The 20,000-nt window shown below is 41.7% G+C and overlaps 1 protein-coding gene across 1 annotated transcript in view; it reads right to left on the bottom strand.

The window, feature by feature from the left end:
* Positions 1-12,447: 12,447 nt before the first annotated feature.
* LOC135095244 (uncharacterized) overlaps positions 12,448-20,000 on the bottom strand; it is an 11,424-nt gene continuing 3,871 nt past the window's right edge. The window contains exons 3-4 of the mRNA XM_063996027.1: positions 13,146-13,200; positions 12,448-12,634 (exon numbers count right to left, since the gene is read on the bottom strand). Coding sequence (XP_063852097.1) covers positions 12,448-12,634; positions 13,146-13,200 — 242 coding nt within the window. The remainder of the gene's footprint in view (positions 12,635-13,145; positions 13,201-20,000) is intronic.

Below are 20,000 nucleotides of genomic sequence, written 5' to 3'. Positions count from 1 at the left end.
TGTATTTTGGCAGGTCAAGTTGGGCGATAACCTGCAGGTGTGCGCAACTGAAAGGAAGCTGTCATTGGCTGTGCTTCGGATTATCAACTTCAGGGAGTGTGTGTGTGTGTGTGTGTGTGTGTGTGTGTGTGTGTGTGTGTGTGTGTGTGTGTGTGTGTGTACTAAAGGTGAGGATTTTCTGTCTAGTTTAAGATAAGCTAACTTGAGAGAGAGAGAGAGAGAGAGAGAGAGAGAGAGAGAGAGAGAGAGAGAGAGAGAGAGAGAGAGAGAGAGAGAGAGAGAGAGAGAGAGAGGCTATAACTGAGGTGCAGAAATGCTTTTAAATGAAAACCAAGTTGTCCCCTTCACCAATAAGAATGTGCCCCCTCTCTCTCTCTCTCTCTCTCTCTCTCTCTCTCTCTCTCTCTCTCTCTCTCTCTCTCTCTCTCTCTCTCTCTCTCTCTCTCTCTCTCTCTCTCTCTCTCTCTCTCTCTCTCTCTCTCTCTCTCTCTCTCTCTCTCTCTCTCTCACCCACAGATCCATAGTACGTCCCATACAGTATGTTGACGAACCCACAGTCGCTCCCCACAGCCTGTCACATGAGAGAGGGAGAGAGAGAGAGAGAGAGAGAGAGAGAGAGAGAGAGAGAGAGAGAGAGAGAGAGAGAGAGAGAGAGAGAGAGAGAGAGAGAGAGAGAGAGAGAGAGAGTTACTGTTTGTGAGAGGAATTAATCTGTATTATTTCATTATTATTATTATTATCATCATCATTATTATTATTATGTTAAAAATATGTATTTAATATTTTCATAAGTGATGGAAGGCAGGAAGAGGAGAGAGAGAAGACAAAGAAGGAAGAGGACATAGAACGAAGATAATAAATAGGAGAAGAGGAAGGAATAGAAGAAATGAAAGAAAGAAGACAGAGGAGAGAGAAAGATAGAAAGATAAAGAAGAAATAAAGGAGAAGAGGAAGGAACAAAGGAAATAAATAAAAAATTCTCTCTCTCTCTCTCTCTCTCTCTCTCTCTCTCTCTCTCTCTCTCTCTCTCTCTCTCTCTCTCTCTCTCTCTCTCTCTCTCTCTCTCTCTCTCTCTCTCTCTCTCTCTCTCTCTCTCTCATGCCTAGTACACCTGGTGAGTCCCCGTCAGAAACTTAAAAACATTTTGTGTTCCAGCGAGAGCTTGCGAAAGACTTCCCAACACGTGCGAGTGACTGGATGGTCTGGGAAGTACTACAGACTAGGGTTTTACAGCACCACTACAAACTCGTATCTGTCGCCTCAGGTTTGTTGGGTGTTTTGGAGAAACCGGCGGGTCTGATATCGCCCAGTGTTCCTTTCATCACCGCGCGGTATTGGCTGTCGTAATATCCTGTCAGTACAAATAATACTTGCTCGACTCTCTTAGTGGGTAAATTCGCAGTTTCAACCAATGCTTTCATCCTCTTTACCTTTCACTAAAGCTAGGAAGCACAGGAATCTGGTGGGATATTTTTGACATTCCAGAAAAAAGTTTAAGGATGACAAGCAGCATATTTCGAAAACGGGATTTTTCTACATGATCTTAACCCAACGTAACCAACCTAACCTAATCGGAAAGGGCTTCGTCTCTCTTGGACTCTCCCTTAAGGTCACTAACCTAACCTCCTAACCCACACACAAGGTAAACTGATGTAACGTAACATTTTGTCACCTCCTACATTGTCAGTCATCACTGCATACCAGCAGTAATTACTTAACGAAAAATACCAGAAGAATTTGAGGGAACTGGCGGTAAACTGCACTTCATATATTGATAGCCAGCACACGTCTCTCTTCCGTGTCCATGGTGAAAGTGACGCACCACAGACAGTCCCGGGTGCTCCTTCCTCCTCTAAACACACGTGCCTACATGTGATTGGCTGTCAGATTTCCGTGTGACCTGATTCACAGCAGGTAACTCCACGTTATCACAAGTCTTAACACGTGTGTCAACGTCACGTCACCATCGCGCACGTGCACTGTTGATGATAAACATACGAACACACTCAGCATCCTACGAGAGACGACTACTAGTGGACTTGAGCTAGAATTGACTTGAATCTTTGACATTCTCATCTGAAGTTGTTATTAATTTCCGACAGGGTAAAATAAGGCTAGAAATGCTCCAAACAGTGAGATGTAGACCCTGCCAGGGGCTATACTTACCTACGGTGTATTGATTGAAACTGCAATAATACCTTTTTGGGATTTGCTAGATAAAACATGAGTCCCTGTAGAAACCAGTGGAAAGTATTTCAAATTAATTATGTAGCAGAAGACTAGAAATAGATATGAAATCACTGAGAGCCTTGTTGCGAGTATTTTGCTTATAATAACTGTTGTGTAGAATGTGCATCACCAGATTCCGTGGAAACTGTTACCATAAACACTTAGGATCAATGTTTTGTAGCTTTCAGGTGCAGTGCATCAAGATGTATCACGAGAGACGGTTTTAGAGTGTGCTTCTCCAGATAACTGAGGGAGAGTTGACCAGCCCCTGCATTAACACAGCCGGCGATCACCACATCCATCCACCCACTCACCCTTCCTCCTAACCATTCACTCACCCATCCACCTATCCATCAGCACAACATTTCACCCATACACAGAGCAATTAATCCACCCAACTGGCTATCTACCCAGTCCACCTTTCCATACATCCACCTACTCCCACATCCGTCCTTCAGCCGAAATAATAACAGTGCTATGCCACCGACAGCAACTACTACTACCACTGCTACTACTATTACTACTACTACTACTACTACTACTACTACTACTATCACCTTTCACACTTCCATTCCTTATTCCTCATTCCTCAGGAAAGAGATCAGAACAAACTGATCCTGAACATTAATAAAGAAGTGAATGAGGTTGTTAGTGGTGAGTCGATAATAAGTTGGCTTATCTTTAAACTAGACAGGAAATCCTCATCGCAGTATGCACACACACACACACACACACACACACACACACACACACACACACACACACACACACACACACACACTCGAAGCAAAGACCAAATTCTTCGACATTAAAAAGGCTTTCATCTCGACTCCTTTGAAAAGACTGTGGTGGAAGGTAAAGAGGTTTTCATCCTGTACTGTCGTGATTCTAGTGATCGTTTAATTAACAAGGATTCTGCATCATCAGTGCGAGAAACACACATAATAATAATAATAGTAAGAGTAATAATAATAATAATAATAATAATAATAATAATAATAATAATAATAATAATAATAATAATAATAATAAACTATGTGGCCTGTGAAAAATGTTCTTGAGAAATGCTCAAAGCGTTTTACCATTCAAATGTCCTGTTTCTTCCTAACTGACAAATTAAAATCGCCAGTTTCTCTCTCTCTCTCTCTCTCTCTCTCTCTCTCTCTCTCTCTCTCTCTCTTTTTTTTTTTTTTTTAAACAAATATTTACAGAAAGGCTCAAAATTCCACGTTGAGTATGGAATTATTTAAGAAGCCTATGATAGTATTATTTACAGGAATAACACTATACATATTTAACATAAAGATGATAATGCTAATACAATAATACAATAAAATAAAAAAAATTTAAAGCACCAGTGGGGACAGGTGCGTGCTACGCCAGCTGTGGGCTGCCAGCTTCACCTGGTGCGTGGACATGTCCTGCACTTGGGGCGTGGCCGCCGTGAACATGTTCCACAGCCGCGAAGTCCTGGCTGTGTAGGTACGCTGGTGTTGGCTAGAGCGAGATCGAGGCACCTTCACTAGCTCGTCGCTACTGGCCGCAGCTCTGGTGCACCTCTGCACTGTGTGTGGCAGCAACCTCAGGGAGTCAAGGTGAGGGACCCTCTGCACCTGAGTTTTGTGGCACACCACTAGCGCCGACACGTCCCGGCGATGCTCCAGTGACGTTACTGGTGGTTGGTGCTGTTGGTCCTCATGGGTGGCCACCAGACGCAGAGCTCGCCGCTGCACAGCATCCAGTCTCTGCATGTGGGTGGGGGCACTCGACATCCAGGACAGGACACCGTACTCCATACATGGGCGTATCTGTGCCCTGTATAGCGTGAGGATGCCCCGTGGGTCGAGGGTGTTCGCCATCCTGCGCAGGGCAGAGACTCGGAGAGAGGTCTGGCGGGCGACGACACCGATGTGGTGATCGAAGCGTAGGCCGCGGTCCACAGGCACGCCCAGGATCTTGATATAATCCTGAAGTGGCAGGCTCTTGCCTCCAAAACGCAGCTGTCCTGAGACTGCATGTGAGGCACCTGGGGACCGCGAGATGACCATCGCCTGCGTCTTCTCAGGAGCGAAGTTTACAACTCTCTCTCTCTCTCTCTCTCTCTCTCTCTCTCTCTCTCTCTCTCTCTCTCTCTCTCTCTCTCTCTCTCTCTCAAAATGTGTGTATATAATATAAATTCACATGGTTATGTAAGTGATACGATCTCTCTCTCTCTCTCTCTCTCTCTCTCTCTCTCTCTCTCTCTCTCTCTCTCTCTCTCTCTCTCTCTCTCTCTCTCTCTCTCTCTCTCTCTCTCTCTCTCTCTCTCTCTCTCTCTCTCTCTCTCTCTCTCTCTGTGTGTGTGTGTTTCAGGACAAGCAGGAGAAGCAATGTGGAAGACACACGTGGTATTCGTCACTGTTTTCAGTAAGTCGTATTGTTAGGCACATGTTTACTTAATATAAACAATACAAATATTAATAATTTTTTTGTGTGGTGTATTCCAGTGAGTGCGTGCGTGCGTGCGTGCGTGTATAAGTATTTATTTTCGATTTTTTCTGTTGCTGTATTAATTTGGATCTCTCTCTCTCTCTCTCTCTCTCTCTCTCTCTCTCTCTCTCTCTCTCTCTCTCTCTCTCTCTCTCTCTCTCTCTCTCTCTCTCTCTCTCTCTCTCTCTCTCTCTCTCTCTCTCTCTGTGTGTGTGTGTGTGTGTGTGTGTGTGTGTGTGTGTGTGTGTGTGTGTGTGTGTGTGTGTCTGTGTGTATACAGCCTGCGTCTTCCTGACCGGCTATGCTTCTCATATCAAGTGAGCAAGTGAGTATGAAAAGAATATTACACACACACACACACACACACACACACACACACACACACACACACACACACACACACACACACACACACACACACACACACACACACACACACACACACACACACAATCATCATCATCATCATCATTTCTTCTCTCGCATTACAAGTCTGTATTATGATATTGTTAACTCTCTCTCTCTCTCTCTCTCTCTCTCTCTCTCTCTCTCTCTCTCTCTCTCTCTCTCTCTCTCTCTCTGACGAAGTCCGTATATGCTTCCTTTCATCGCACCACATCAGGAAAGGCAGCACACATTTCGGTAAAAAAAAACAGAAGCAAAACCGAAGTGTAATTTGTAGAAGTGAGGCTAAGGCTCTTGTAACGCTTTGTTGACAGGAGCACAACAAGTAGAAGAGACAACCCTGAAGATAACGGAGATATTAACCAAGGTCTGTATTCTGAAACTTTTCCAGGTGTTATCTTCACTACTTCTGACAGATTGTAGAAGTTACTGAGGGCTTTCAAGGATGGCTTTACGATTGTAGTTGGCGTTTTAACAACTAATCTGTATCATCAAGGGAAACAAAAAAGAAACATATTTAAAGATACGGCACCAATGATTTTTGTGACTTGTGAATTCAATATCATCATACTTGCTCTGTTCCTTCCCCTAATGTCCACTTGCCTGCGATCTGGCATGGAACCTTCCCTAAACTTTCCCAGTGTAGCCCAGTCTCTCATAGCAAGCGATCTTTCCCAGAAATCTCTCATTCTCTTCCAGCCCAGCCTTTCCAGGTCCATGGCACGTCTCTTCCCCACCCTCAACCCACACCTTCCTGCTCTCTCCTCTAGCCTCTCCTTCTCCCTTCCCACCTTCCAATCCCAGAGCAGAGGGAAACGTGCACCGCTCTTTCCTCCATCATGCTCGACGCATTCCAAACTGATTGTCTTTCATGGGAGGGTAAAACACGAAGAAACTTAAACGGTTCTTTGTTCAGTCCCTGCGTGGGGTGTACACAATCCGAGGCCCTCCAACTCTCCTTTCCTATTTCATTATTTTCATCAAAGTTTCCCTGACAATAAGACAGCTATGACAGTTCTTCCTCTTTGTTCCTTCACCCACAGGACAGAGAAAAGTAGGGATCGATATCTGTGCTGAACCCAATCGAGTAACCTTCACGCCGAGTCATCTTGATCTCAGTAAGGACCAGTTTAGATACAAGATGGGGATTACTAATAAGTCTGAATGGTGTGTGTGTGTGTGTGTGTGTGTGTATGTTCACAGCTGAGTAATATTAGCCACTTTACTGCAGGTTTCAACAGCATTCTAGCATTTCGCCTCTCTTCTCTCCACTTCATATATCAACAGTTTGACTTCCTGGCGTGTGATTATGACATAAAATTCAGTAACTGGCAAGACGCAAAGTTAAACTGGCAAGCTATGAAAATTTCGGCACGCCCTTACACCAATACGACTTTCCAAATACGAGAAAAGACCACTGGCAAAATAATAGCAACAAACTCTACAGTCACCCCTGCTACAGGTGAGTCGCGCACTTTCGTTCTTCTCTTCTCTCCTCATTCCATTATGGCTGAAAGTTATAGATTTTCTTTGTATTTCTTTTCACTCTTACTGAAAGACTAACACATACACACACACACATTCTCTCTCTCTCTCTCTCTCTCTCTCTCTCTCTCTCTCTCTCTCTCTCTCTCTCTCTCTCTCTCTCTCTCTCTCTGAACATCTTTCAGTGTAGCATCAACAAAAATAAAATAAGTAAATAAATGAAATAAGATAATAGATTAATAGATAAAATAAAAAAATATAAAAAACAAGGTCATTTTCTTCAATATCGTTTGCCTTTGAGTTGTCTTGTAAAGGTAAAAACGCAAAAGAAAATAATAATGATAATCTTTTCTCTTTTTTCTTTCTTCTGCAGGCAGTCCAAGAGAAGTACGTGGATAAATGCAACAACGTATGTAATGCTGATGCAAGTCCCTTATAACTACCTTAGTCGTGTGTTCTCACCCCATCAGAACCTGAAGTTAGGGTGAGAAGTCTTCAGTGTGATTCCAGAAGATGCACAGCTATCGTGGAAGACAATTGCGTTAAATATAATGGTTACAGTATGAAAGTGCAATTCATTCTGAAGCCATCGAGTAAGAAAGTCAAGAATCCCCTCGTTAAATACGGTGCTGTCAACGCTGGGGGAAGAGCAACGATAGCATTAAAAGATCTGCTGCCCTTTACGAACTACACCGTAACCGCCAACCCTGCCAACGACGTGGGCGCCGCCATCGACCTCTCCCTCACCAAAGAAACCTCCTTTATTGCAATTTCCCAATGTGAGACTCCGTACTTGTGCCTGTGTGAGACTTATGGTGGTGAAGGTGGCACTTGAGTCCACCATCACAACAACAACAACAACAACAACAATAACATAATCCTTTGTTCTTCTTTAGGGACAGCATTTATAAACTTTTTTTTAACCATTTCTTTGTACTTGGTCCCTCTCTTTAATACATTAAAAAACAATACTAATAGTAAAAGAAATCCTCACAAATGGGGGGTGGTAACACAAACCGCGCAACACACACACACACACACACACACACACACACACACACACACACACACACACACTTTCCTCATCGTCTCTCTCTCTCTCTCTCTCTCTCTCTCTCTCTCTCTCTCTCTCTCTCTCTCTCTCTCTCTCTCTCTCTCTCTCTCTCTCTCTCTCTCTCTCTCTCTCTCTCTCTCTCTCTCTCTCTCTCTCTCTCTCTCTCTCTCTCTCTCTCTCTCTCTCTCTCTCTCTCTCTCTCTCTCTCTCTCTCTCTCTCTCTCTCTCTCTCTCTCTCTCTCTCTCTCTCTCTCGCTCCGTAATAATGATTTTTTTTTTCCCTGCTCTCCTCAATCATTGTTTTTCTTTCCCAGGTTATGTGTCATTTGGAGAAATTAAAAAAGTAATCAGGTAACAGGTGCTTTAACTTGCAGAGCAACTTCAAGGACCTTCCCCAGCGACTGGAGGGTTCCAATTTCTTAGACTCGTCTCAGACCGGCTCATACGGACCCCACAGTTCTTATTGAGGTTGTTCTTGGTATTGCGCAATATTGCACCACACCTGCACGAAAATGCTGTGTCGCTGCTGCCCAGGCCTCACTACCCGGGACCCTCCCCGACCACCAACCATCACACCAAGAGTCGCGCCACCGTGAAGGTTGCGGCGAACGACATGTTGCTGTAAGTGACGCTGTGTTTACAATGCGTGGAGCTTCATCTGCATTTTGATTATACTTTCGTGTTCACGAGAGTTTTTCCTAATAATTTATTTCATTTTTCAATGATTAACTGTTAGAAATAGCGAACATAAGTAAAATATGTTATACACTTTTTTTTTTTAACATCTTCACAGTTCAATTCGTCGTAATACCATTTTCTGCTTTTTTTTTTTTTTTGTCAAGTTCTTACAATACACGTTGATTGTACAGTCACTGGTGAGTCTGATGGGGTCAACAAAACTGGCTATCCCGTATATGAAGTGTGTTATGACAAATAATTCGCGCATTTTTCGCACTCCAGCTCGAGCTGTAGTGATGAGGCGAGAGTTGCGTGAGTTGCCAGGCAGAAACTTTCCCTCACATGCAGATCAATCAAAATATGCAAAATACGGCAAAGCGGTGGCTCTCATGAAGGAATGTCATAAAACAAGAAAGACGCGCCGTCAAAAGTTACCTCCATGAAGGTGTTAACGAGACTGAAAGCGCTATTTTTCTATGCGATGGACGCCAAAAGGTGCTCCCACCAAATCATCGTCGTGCCCTCCAGAGGCCAGGTGGACCGGTGAGTTGTAGAGATGTGCGCTAACTAAATTAGAACCCGCAGGGGGAAGCTCCTGCTGACGGAATAACAAATAATAATAAATAAATAATTAAATAAGTAAATGAATAAATAAATAAAAAATAAATAAAATAAAAAAAAATGTGTGTGTGTGTGTGTGTGTGTGTGTGTGTGTTTCAAACAGTCTGCATCACTATGATCAGGTTAGTTTCCTGACCTCATCTGAGCTTTAATTTTTCCCCTCGTAGGCTATTGAAATCCAAGGACTAGGGCAGAGATCGACGCAAAAACAACCCTGCGCTTTACTTGGAACGGACTTCAGAGTAACATTGGCAACCCTGGTTACTACACACTCACACAATGACAACACTGATTACTACACTCTCACACATTAGCAACCCTGATTACTACACTCTCACATATTGGCAACCCTGATTACTACACACTCACACATTGGCAACCCTGATTACTACACACTCACACATTGGCAACCCTGATTACTACACTCTCATATATTGGCAACCCTGATTACTACACACTCACACATTGGCAACCCTGATTACTACACACTCACACATTGGCAACCCTGATTACTACACACTCACACATTGGCAACCCTGATTACTACACGGTCACACAATGTCAACCCTGATTACTACACTCTCACACATTGGCAACCCTGATTACTACACACTCACATTCTTGGATGGAGGAGACAAGAGCACAGTGAAAAATGTCACTGATACTGAAATCAAAGTATGTGAAAGGTCTTACCCACTGACGCACAAATGCAAACTCCTCGCGTGATTACAGAACCATATTGTGAAACGTTTCGGCGTCCCAGCTCGACTCTTACTAGGTGTGACTGGCGATTGCTAAAGTGATTTTGATTCTAATGATAGTCTAACAAGAATTTTATACTACTGATGAACAAAACACCCATGAGAACCCGGCGCATTATCCCTGTGGCTTTTGAAAATAGTCTTTATGAGAAACCAAACGCATTTCAGAAAAGGGACCTTGACATGCCTGGCGGTGAAACATCTACAGGCTAAAGATCTGTGTTCAGAAACGCTTTGCTCTCTCACCACGACTATTCTCAAAAGCCACAGAGATGATTTGCTTGATTAAAAAAAAGAGAGAGAATAAATAAATAGATAAAAATCGGCCTTAAAAACTCACGTAACTGCACCTATATACAGCCTTTTGAATGTAGCGGAGGTGTGGCGCAGAAGTGTTTCATGATATTGCCCTTAACTTCACCTCTTCTCCCGCCGCAGTTTGCTCACCTGACTCCAGGCAAAAAGTACACGTTAGAAGTGAAGGAGTGCTTTACAACAGTGCACTGTGACATACTGACGACACTTGAAGAATGGACGGAACCAGAGAAGCCACGAGTGCTGGAAAAGACAGAACTCCAGACGACAACAGACACCACCATCACCATCCAGCTGCCCGTCCTGCAGAACCCTCCACGGTCTGTGTGACTGTGTGTGTGTATGAGAGTGTGTGTGTCAGAGAGAGAGAGAGAGAGAGAGAGAGAGAGAGAGAGAGAGAGAGAGAGAGAGAGAGAGAGAGAGAGAGAGAGAGAGAGAGAGAGAGAGAGAGAGAGAGAGAGAGAGAGAGAGAGAGAGAGAGAGAGAGAATATGTCTTATTTGCTCATATGAAGTTCTATTTGTACTATACGTATTTACTTGACTGTGTGTGTGTGTGTGTGTGTGTGTGCTGCGAAAAAGGCCAAAGTTCATGTGTTTATCCCGCCGGTCGTGCTCTAGTTGTACCCTAACCCACTCAGTGATTGGTTACTGGTGGCAAAATGCACTGGATATTGTTGAGGAAATACAGCGGCGGCGGCGACGAACATTACACGAAGAAGCAAGACACTGAAAAGAAAGCACTGGTAATGGTTCGCACAGGAAGGGAGTTGTTACTTTAAGAAGTTTAATTCAATGGACTTTTGAAATCAATTGGGGAATTAGTCAAAGTCTGGTATCTCTTCCCGGCTTGCGTAGCAACAGGGGTAAGAGGACAGCGAAGCAAAGAAGACTTATCAGATTCGTCAACCTCATTGGCGCGGCGTAATTATCTGGGATTTGTTTGAGCTGGCTTAAGACCTTACCATTATAGAATTAATTTTATCGTATTAAGGGCTCCCCATTCTCTGGAATTAGGTGAAAAATTCGCCTCTATAACCTGGCCAAGCAGGAGAAATTACGTTTATTCACGGGGTAAATTTATCATAGAAGTGGTCAACACAGTGACGCTGAGAGGGGGAAAAAGTAAGGACAAAAGGAAACTGAGGAGAGGAGGGGAAGGGGGAGGGGTTAGTCACATGATACTGAGACTGTCTGGCCATCCCCGCACATTACATGGGCCTTAGCCTAAAAAAAAAATAGAAATATACATAATTAATTTCCAGCACTACACCACTACCACCACCACCACCACCATGGCTGCCAGATGAAAGAACAGGAGGGAGAGGAGGAGGAAGAAGAAGAAGAAGAGGAGAAGGAGGAGGAGGAGGAGGAGGAGGAGGAGAAGAAGTGCTCTGTGAAGACCAAACAGCATTTCACAGCTCTTCCTGACTACCCAAAGCACATCAAACTGGACAAGCACAGGTTAGAGAGAGAGAGAGAGAGAGAGAGAGAGAGAGAGAGAGAGAGAGAGAGAGAGAGAGAGAGAGAGAGAGAGAGAGAGAGAGAGAGAGAGAGAGAGAGAGAGAGAGAGAGAGAGAGTGAGAGTTATAGGTATCTTGTTGTTATTCTTCTTGTTTTTCTTCTTCTTCTTCTTCTTCTTCTTCTTCTTCTTCTTCTTCTTCTTCTTCAATTTGAATTAGTAGTAGTGGTGGTGGTGGTGGTGGTAGTGGTGGTGGTGGTGGTTGTTGTTGTTGTTGCTGTTGTTGTTATATTAAAAGTAGTAGTAGTAGTAGTAGTAATGATAATAACAATAAAAATAATAATAGTAATAGTAATAGTATTTGGTATATTTAAGGACACACACACACACACACACACACACACACACACACACACACACACACACACACACACACACACACACACACACACACACACACACACACACACACACACACACACACACACACACACACACACATATATACATACACACTGCCCCCCTCTCCCCCTCCTCTCCCCCCCCCACAGGTTGGCCTCTCCCCCTCCACCACCACCACCACCACCACCACCACCATCACTGACTTTATATTAACAGATTTATATATTGAAGATATTTTTCCTTTTAGTTTTGAAGAAGAGGAGGAGGAAGAGGAAGAGGAAGGAGGAGGAGGAGGAGGAGGAGGAAGGTTAGGTGTGGCCCTCCTTCCCCCTCCCACACCACTGCAGTCCCAGCCTCTGATTGGCCAGCCCTCAGCCAATCAGGAGAGAGACTTTATGGCCTTGCAGGTAAGTATGTTGTGGTACTGACCCCCTCCTAGTCACCCTTGTCATGTCCCCTGTGCCACTTGAAGACCCCCACCAGACCCCCTCTTAGTCACCCTTGTCATGTCCCCTGTACCAAAACACTAACTACTACTACTACTACTACAACTACTACTACTACTACTTCAGGTGGAGGAAGGCCGAAGGGAACTGGAGGAGGAGAGAAAGAGACACAGGCTGGAGGTTGAAAACATAAGGTCTAGATTTAGAATGATGACAACGACCACAGCCACCACCAGCACCTCCCCCACTAGCCTGCCTTTCTCTTCAAGTCCCAGCGAGGAGCACCCGCCCTCCTCCCCACCCTCCTCTCTCAGCAGATGGGAGGTGAGAGGGAGAGAAAGAGACAAAGAGAGAAAGAGGGAGAGGACACCCACAATTCACACTGAAAATGTTCTGTCTTACTCTAATGCCTCTCTTTAATTGCTCAGGGCCTGGACAGACTGAGAGAGGAACTGATGAAAGAGAGAGAGAGATAGAGATTGAAGAGAGAATTGCAAGTGTAAGAGAGGAAGAAAGGAGGAAATTAGATGACGAAAAACAGGTAAGACAGACAGAGAGAGGGAGAGAGAGAATGTAATGATTAAAAACAATGATTGGATGGTAATTGGTGCAAGAAAAGAACGACGTTTGTTGTGAAGGACAGGCAGGAGACGGGGGAAAGAAACACACAGAGGAATGAAGAAAAACATGAACAAAACACAAGACAACAACAAATTCAACACCAGAACGACACAATACACAGACAGAAATACAAACCCAAGCTATCTACACATGAAAAACACATTTACACACCTGAAAACATAACACATTACACACTTACACATCTGAAAATGCCCAAAAACTGTGTCCCTCCTCTACCTGGCTGTTGCTCACACCTGCACCACCAACACTTGATTTGAATTAGTGTGATGTGAGTAAACCACAGAAACTTTCAATCAAGTCATTACAGACACTGCCACACACACCCAGACACTGCCACACACACCCAGAAGCTGCCACACACACCCAGACACTGCCACACACACCCAGACACTGCCACACACACCCAGACACTGCCACACACACCCAGACACTGCCACACGCACCCAGACACTGCCACACACACCCAGACACTGCCACACACACCCAGACACTGCCACACACACCCAGACACTGCCACACACACTCAGACACTGCCACACACACCCACACACTGCCAAACACACCCAGACACTGCCACACACACCCAAACACTGCCACACACACCCAAACTTCAACCAGATGGCACCACTGCTATAACATCTATTTCTAAAGCTGAACTCTTTGCTCAAACCTTTGCTAAAAACTCTACCTTGGATGATTCTGGGCTTGTTCCTCCCTCTCCTTAACCTTCTGACTACTTCATGCCACGTATTAAAATTCTTCGCAATGATGTTTTCCATGCCCTCGCTGGCCTAAACCCTTGGAAGGCTTATGGACCTGATGGGGTCCCTCCTATTGTTCTCCGAAACTGTGCCTCCATGCTTGCACCTTGCTAGTCAAACTCTTTCAGCTCTGTCTGTCAACATCTACCTTTCCTTCTTGCTGGAAGTTTGCCTACATTCAACCTGTTTCTAAAAAGGGTGACCGCTCTAATCCCTCAAACTACCGTCCTATTGCTTTAATTTCCTGCCTATCTAAAGTTTTTGAATCCATCCTCAACAGGAAGATTCTTAAACATCTATCACTTCACAACCTTCTATCTGATCGCCAGTATGGGTTCCGTCAAGGCCGCTCTACTGGTGATCTTCTGGCTTTCCTTACTGAGTCTTGGTCATCCTCTTTTAGAGAATTTGGTGAAACTTTTGCTGTTGCCTTGGACATATCAAAAGCCTTTGATAGAGTCTGGCACAAAGCTTTCATTTCAAAACTACCCTCCTACGGTTTCTATCCTCTCTGTAACTTCATCTCAAATTTCCTTTCTGACCGTTCTATTGCTGCTGTGGTAGACGGTCACTGTTCTTCTCCTAAATCTATTAACAGTGGTGTTCCTCAGGGTTCTGTCCTGTCACCCACTCTCTTCTTATTATTCATTAATGATCTTCTAAACCAAACTTCTTGTCCTATCCACTCCTATGCTGATGATACCACCCTGCACTCTTCCACGTCTTTTCATAGACGTCCAACCCTTTAGGAGGTAAACACATCACGCAGGGAAGCCACAGAACGCCTGACTTCTGATCTTTCTAAAATTTCTGATTGGGGCAGAGCAAACTTGGTATTGTTCAATGCCTCAAAAACTCAATTCCTCCATCTATCAACTCGACACAATCTTCCAGACAACTATCCCCTCTTCTTCAATGACACTCAACTGTCCCCCTCTTCTACACTGAACATCCTCGGTCTGTCCTTTACTTATAATCTGAACTGGAAACTTCACATCTCATCTCTAGCTAAAACAGCTTCTATGAAGTTAGGTGTTCTGAGACGTCTCCGCCAGGTTTTCTCACCCACCCCCCAGCTGCTAACTCTGTACAAGGGCCTTATCCGTCCATGTATGGAGTATGCTTCACATGTCTGGGGGGTTCCACTCATACTGCTCTTCTAGACAGGGTGGAGTCAAAAGCTTTTTGTCTCATCAACTCCTCTCCTCTAACTGACTGTCTTCAGCCCCTCTCTCACCGCCGCAATGTTGCATATCTAGCTGTCTTCTACCGCTATTTTCATGCCAACTGCTCTTTTGATCTTGCTAACTGCATGCCTCCCCTCCTTCCGCGGCCTCGCTGCACAAGACTTTCTTCTTTCTCTCACCCTTATTCTGTCCACCTCTCTAACGCAAGAGTTAACCAGTATTCTCAATCATTCATCCCTTTCTCTGGTAAACTCTGGAACTCCCTGCCTGCTTCTGTATTTCCACCTTCCTATGACTTGAATTCCTTCAAGAGGGAGGTTTCAAGACACTTATCCACCAATTTTTGACCACTGCTTTGACCCTTTTAAGGGACTGGCATTTCAGTGGGCATTTTTATTATTAGATTTTTGTTGCCCTTTTCCAGTATCCTTCCTACATAAAAAAAAAAAAATATATATATATATATATATATATATATATATATATATATATATATATATATATATATATATATATATATATATATATATATATATATATATATATATATATATATATATATATATATATATATATATATATATATATATATATATATATATATATATATATATATATATATATATATATATATATATATATATATATATATATATATATATATATATATATATATATATATATATATATATATATATATATATATATATATATATATATATATATATATATATATATATATATATATATATATATATATATATATATATATATATATATATATATATATATATATATATATATATATATATATATATATATATATATATATATATATATATATATATATATATATATATATATATATATATATATATATATATATATATATATATATATATATATATATATATATATATATATATATATATATATATATATATATATATATATATATATATATATATATATATATATATATATATATATATATATATATATATATATATATATATATATATATATATATATATATATATATATATATATATATATATATATATATATATATATATATATATATATATATATATATATATATATATATATATATATATATATATATATATATATATATATATATATATATATATATATATATATATATATATATATATATATATATATATATATATATATATATATATATATATATATATATATATATATATATATATATATATATATATATATATATATATATATATATATATATATATATATATATATATATGAGAGAGAGAGAGAGAGAGAGAGAGAGAGAGAGAGAGAGAGAGAGACCATAAGAAAATGAGAATTTATCAGAAATCCCAGAAATTGTTAGTGTTTTAATTTTTCATGTTTCTATGACAGGAATCGTTTAGTTGGGCAAGTCTTTCACCAACTACATCATTTTTTTCGGTTTCTTTTGTGCATTAGGAGTGATGGAATTGGTTCAGTCATATTCCAGTTAATTTTTTCAGTATTACGAATTGTTCAGGTGGTCGAATGTTCCAGCTATCGGTTTACTCCAGCCACCCTCACTGAGCAGATATGAAAACAAGAGCGGCTGAGAGGTTTGAACTATTCGTGTGCTGCTTTTAGTGTTTGCGGTGCTGCTCCAAGTTGTTCTCTTCGCTTATTCCAAGGCCATCAGTCGTGGCAAGAACCAGTAAATTCATACAACTTCAGGCATTTAAGTACTTCAACAACTCGATTACTCTTTTTACTGGCAGTGGTAGTGTTCCAGAGAGAGAGAGAGAGAGAGAGAGAGAGAGAGAGAGAGAGAGAATTATTATTGTTATTATTATTATTATTATTATTATTATTATTGTTATTATTATTATTTAATAGGAAAAAAAGTAGATTTGTTGTTTACATGAATACATTAAAAAAAAAACTTTCATTTTTTAATAGAAATAAAAAAAAAAACGTAGATTTGTTGTTTACATGAATACATTAAAAAAAAAACTTTAATTATTTAATAGAAATAAAAAAAATACGTAGATTTGTTGTTTACATGAATACATTAAAAAAAAATCTTTACTTACCCTATTTAATAATACACATTTCATACAAAAAACAGACCATTGTGTTCACCTGCACCACGACACACTACCAAGCATGAGAAGCCAAAACTAAAATAAATAAATAAATAAATAAATAAATAAATAACTGCTGATGTTAAAATATTTCATTCAAAAACTCGATAACTGTACTTGATGTCAGTGGCGTTTGAAAAAATATATATTTCTCTTACGCCACAACATTCTATTAAAGTCGAAGGCAGGAACCACAACAGTAAAAACTGACTGTAGACATGAGAACAACTCTAAGAACTCGAATACTTCTTTTAATGTCAGTAGTGTTTGAAGAATGCATGCTTCACCTCCACAGCCACATTTCATTAATCTCGCAGGGAAAAAAAAAGACAATTTCTGGAACTCATTACTCTTTTTGTCATTAGCGACTAAGAAAATAATCGACGACACTTACACTGCGTCCTATCAAGGTTGGTGGAGAAGCCATTGGACTAAAGAAAACCAAGAGTCCACTTCATTACACCTCTCCAGTCAGTGATACCTTTGGAAATTCTCAACTTTTCACCACAAAACGTTCCATCAAGGTCGGTGGAGAAGCCTGTGTTCTTTATATACCTGTGTGTGTGTGTATGTGTGTGTGTGTGTGTGTAGGGGGAGGAGGTTGCAGGGCTCTGTCTGTCTGTATGCCTGTTTGTATGTATGGTTGTCTGTCTGTCTGCCCGTCTGCTTCCCCTGTCCCCTCACTCTCTCTCTCTCTCTCTCTCTCTCTCTCTCTCTCTCTCTCTCTCTCTCTCTCTCTCTCTCTCTCTCTCTCTCTCTCTCTCTCTCTCTCTCTCTCTCTCTCTCTCTCTCTCTCTCTCTCTCTCTCTCTCTCTCTCTCTCTCTCTCTCTCTCTCTCTCTCTCTCTCTCTCTCTCTCTCTCTCTCTCTCTCTCTCTCTCTCTCTCACACACACACACACACTTTTCCACTCCGCTTCGCCTACAACGAAACATCCCCACACACCGGAGGAACTGCACACACAAGCAAAAATGGAACCAATTAATACAATATTTTATATGAGAGGAAAACAAGTACATCACAAACTGACGCACATACTCAAGGACGCCACGTACATAAACACAACTCCAGCAGAAGAAAATGAACATCGTCTCTTCAGGAAACCAGTAAACACATTTCGAAAAGCCTTACCTGAACCAATATATGAATAATACAACTGTTGTACTATTATTTTAGAAAACTAAATGAACTGAAACACCTGTGGCGCAGACAAGACGGCATTCCTGTCATATTTCATTCTCATACTTCTGTCACTGTTCTTCACCCAACCTCTACTACTTCTTCTTTCAACCCCACTGTCTATCCCTCATTATCTGATTTGATCCCTCTTGTCTCACCAGCCACGCACATACATCAATAGCCTAAACAGGTGTGTAGAAGCCTTACAAAGGACTCCACCACCACCACCACTTCCTCCTCCTCCTCCTCTTCCTCCTCCACGCTTAACCCACATGGCGTCTGTGTGGAGCAATTACTGAAGGGAAGAAAGAAGGTGAGAAGCGAAAAAATGCAGAGCTGAAGGAGGGAAGTGGAGCAGGAGGTGGAAGAGGTGTAGTGGGTGCAGAGAGAACAGAATGCAAGATATGAGCGCACAAGAGGAAAGAACGAGGGGGAAGAAGAGGGGAAAGAAGGGAAGAGTGAGAGTGGTAGAGGGTAATAGGAGGAAGGAGTGTAAAGCAAGGAAAGGAGTAAAAGAATGTAGAGGAAAGAAGAGAGGAAGGAAGGAATGAGGTGAAAAAGAGGGAATATGTAGTGTGAGACTGGGCAAGAGAAACGAATGAAAGGGTGCAAGAGAGAGAAAGATGCAGGAGAAAGGAAGGAAAGCGAAGGAGTGTGGAGGAGGGAAGGAAGGCGCTAATGTGGAGAGGAAAACAAGAATGAATGAATGTAAGGAAAAGGAAGGAAGGAATTGCAGTGAAGAAAGAAAGAAAGAATGAAAGAAGAAGAGGGAAGGAGAGATTCGATGAGAGAAAGGAAAATAATGAATAACAATGGATGTGTAAAAGGGAAAGAGGCATTGAGTGGAAGCGAAAACGTGTTGATTATGAAAAGGAAGAAGGAAATGAATGATAGTGAATGAAAAAGGGGGGAAAAAAGGGGAGAATCCACGTGAATAAATTGGGCAGAAGGAAGGAGTAAGTGGAAAATGGAAGAAGAGGAAGTAGAAAGAAAAAAGAAGAGATAAAAACAAAAAAAAAGCACAGTAGCGATTTGTTACGAAAGAGGAAATACGAAAGAGGAAATAAAGTAGAGGAAAAACTATATAAATCCAATCACAATTCAGATTTAATTTCCTGCACGAGTTTGTTTTGTACTTTGTGTTGTGGTGGTGGTGGTGGTGGTGGTAGTACAGGTGTTAACGGCTGTGGTTGTGTTGCTGTTGTGTTGGGGCTGTGGTGGTGGTGAACCAGATGGTGTGGAGCTGGGCTTGTTGTTGTTGCTGTTGTTGCTGTTATCGATTTTTATATTGTTTTACAGAGAGAGAGAGAGAGAGAGAGAGAGAGAGAGAGAGAGAGAGAGAGAGAGAGAGAGAGAGAGAGAGAGAGAGAGAGAGAGAGAGAGAGAGAGAGAGAGAGAGAGAGAGAGAGAGAGAGAGAGAGAGAGAGAGAGAGAGAGAGAGAGAGAGAGAATGTTAAAGGAAACCTGGTGTGTCGTGGCGTTGACCACACTGAAAGGCAGGCATCTACTCGTAACTAGGAGTAGCCGGAGATTATAGGAAGACGTGCCACGTAACAAGGAACATAATATACCATTTTGTCTCAATCCTTATTTATATTTCCAGTTCACATTACCCACATCAGTGCACTACACATTCTCGATCCAATGGGCATATTTGTTGCTCCAGTCCGGCACTACAACCAGACTTGTAATTAGAACCAGTGGAGTTGGCACCCCACTTTCCACACGATCAGCTACACTGCCCTCACGTTGACACCACTCGGCCT

This window comes from Scylla paramamosain, chromosome 48 (assembly GCF_035594125.1).
Source record: "Scylla paramamosain isolate STU-SP2022 chromosome 48, ASM3559412v1, whole genome shotgun sequence".
Classification (NCBI taxonomy): domain Eukaryota; kingdom Metazoa; phylum Arthropoda; class Malacostraca; order Decapoda; family Portunidae; genus Scylla; species Scylla paramamosain.
This window is presented reverse-complemented; position numbering and strand designations above follow the sequence as displayed.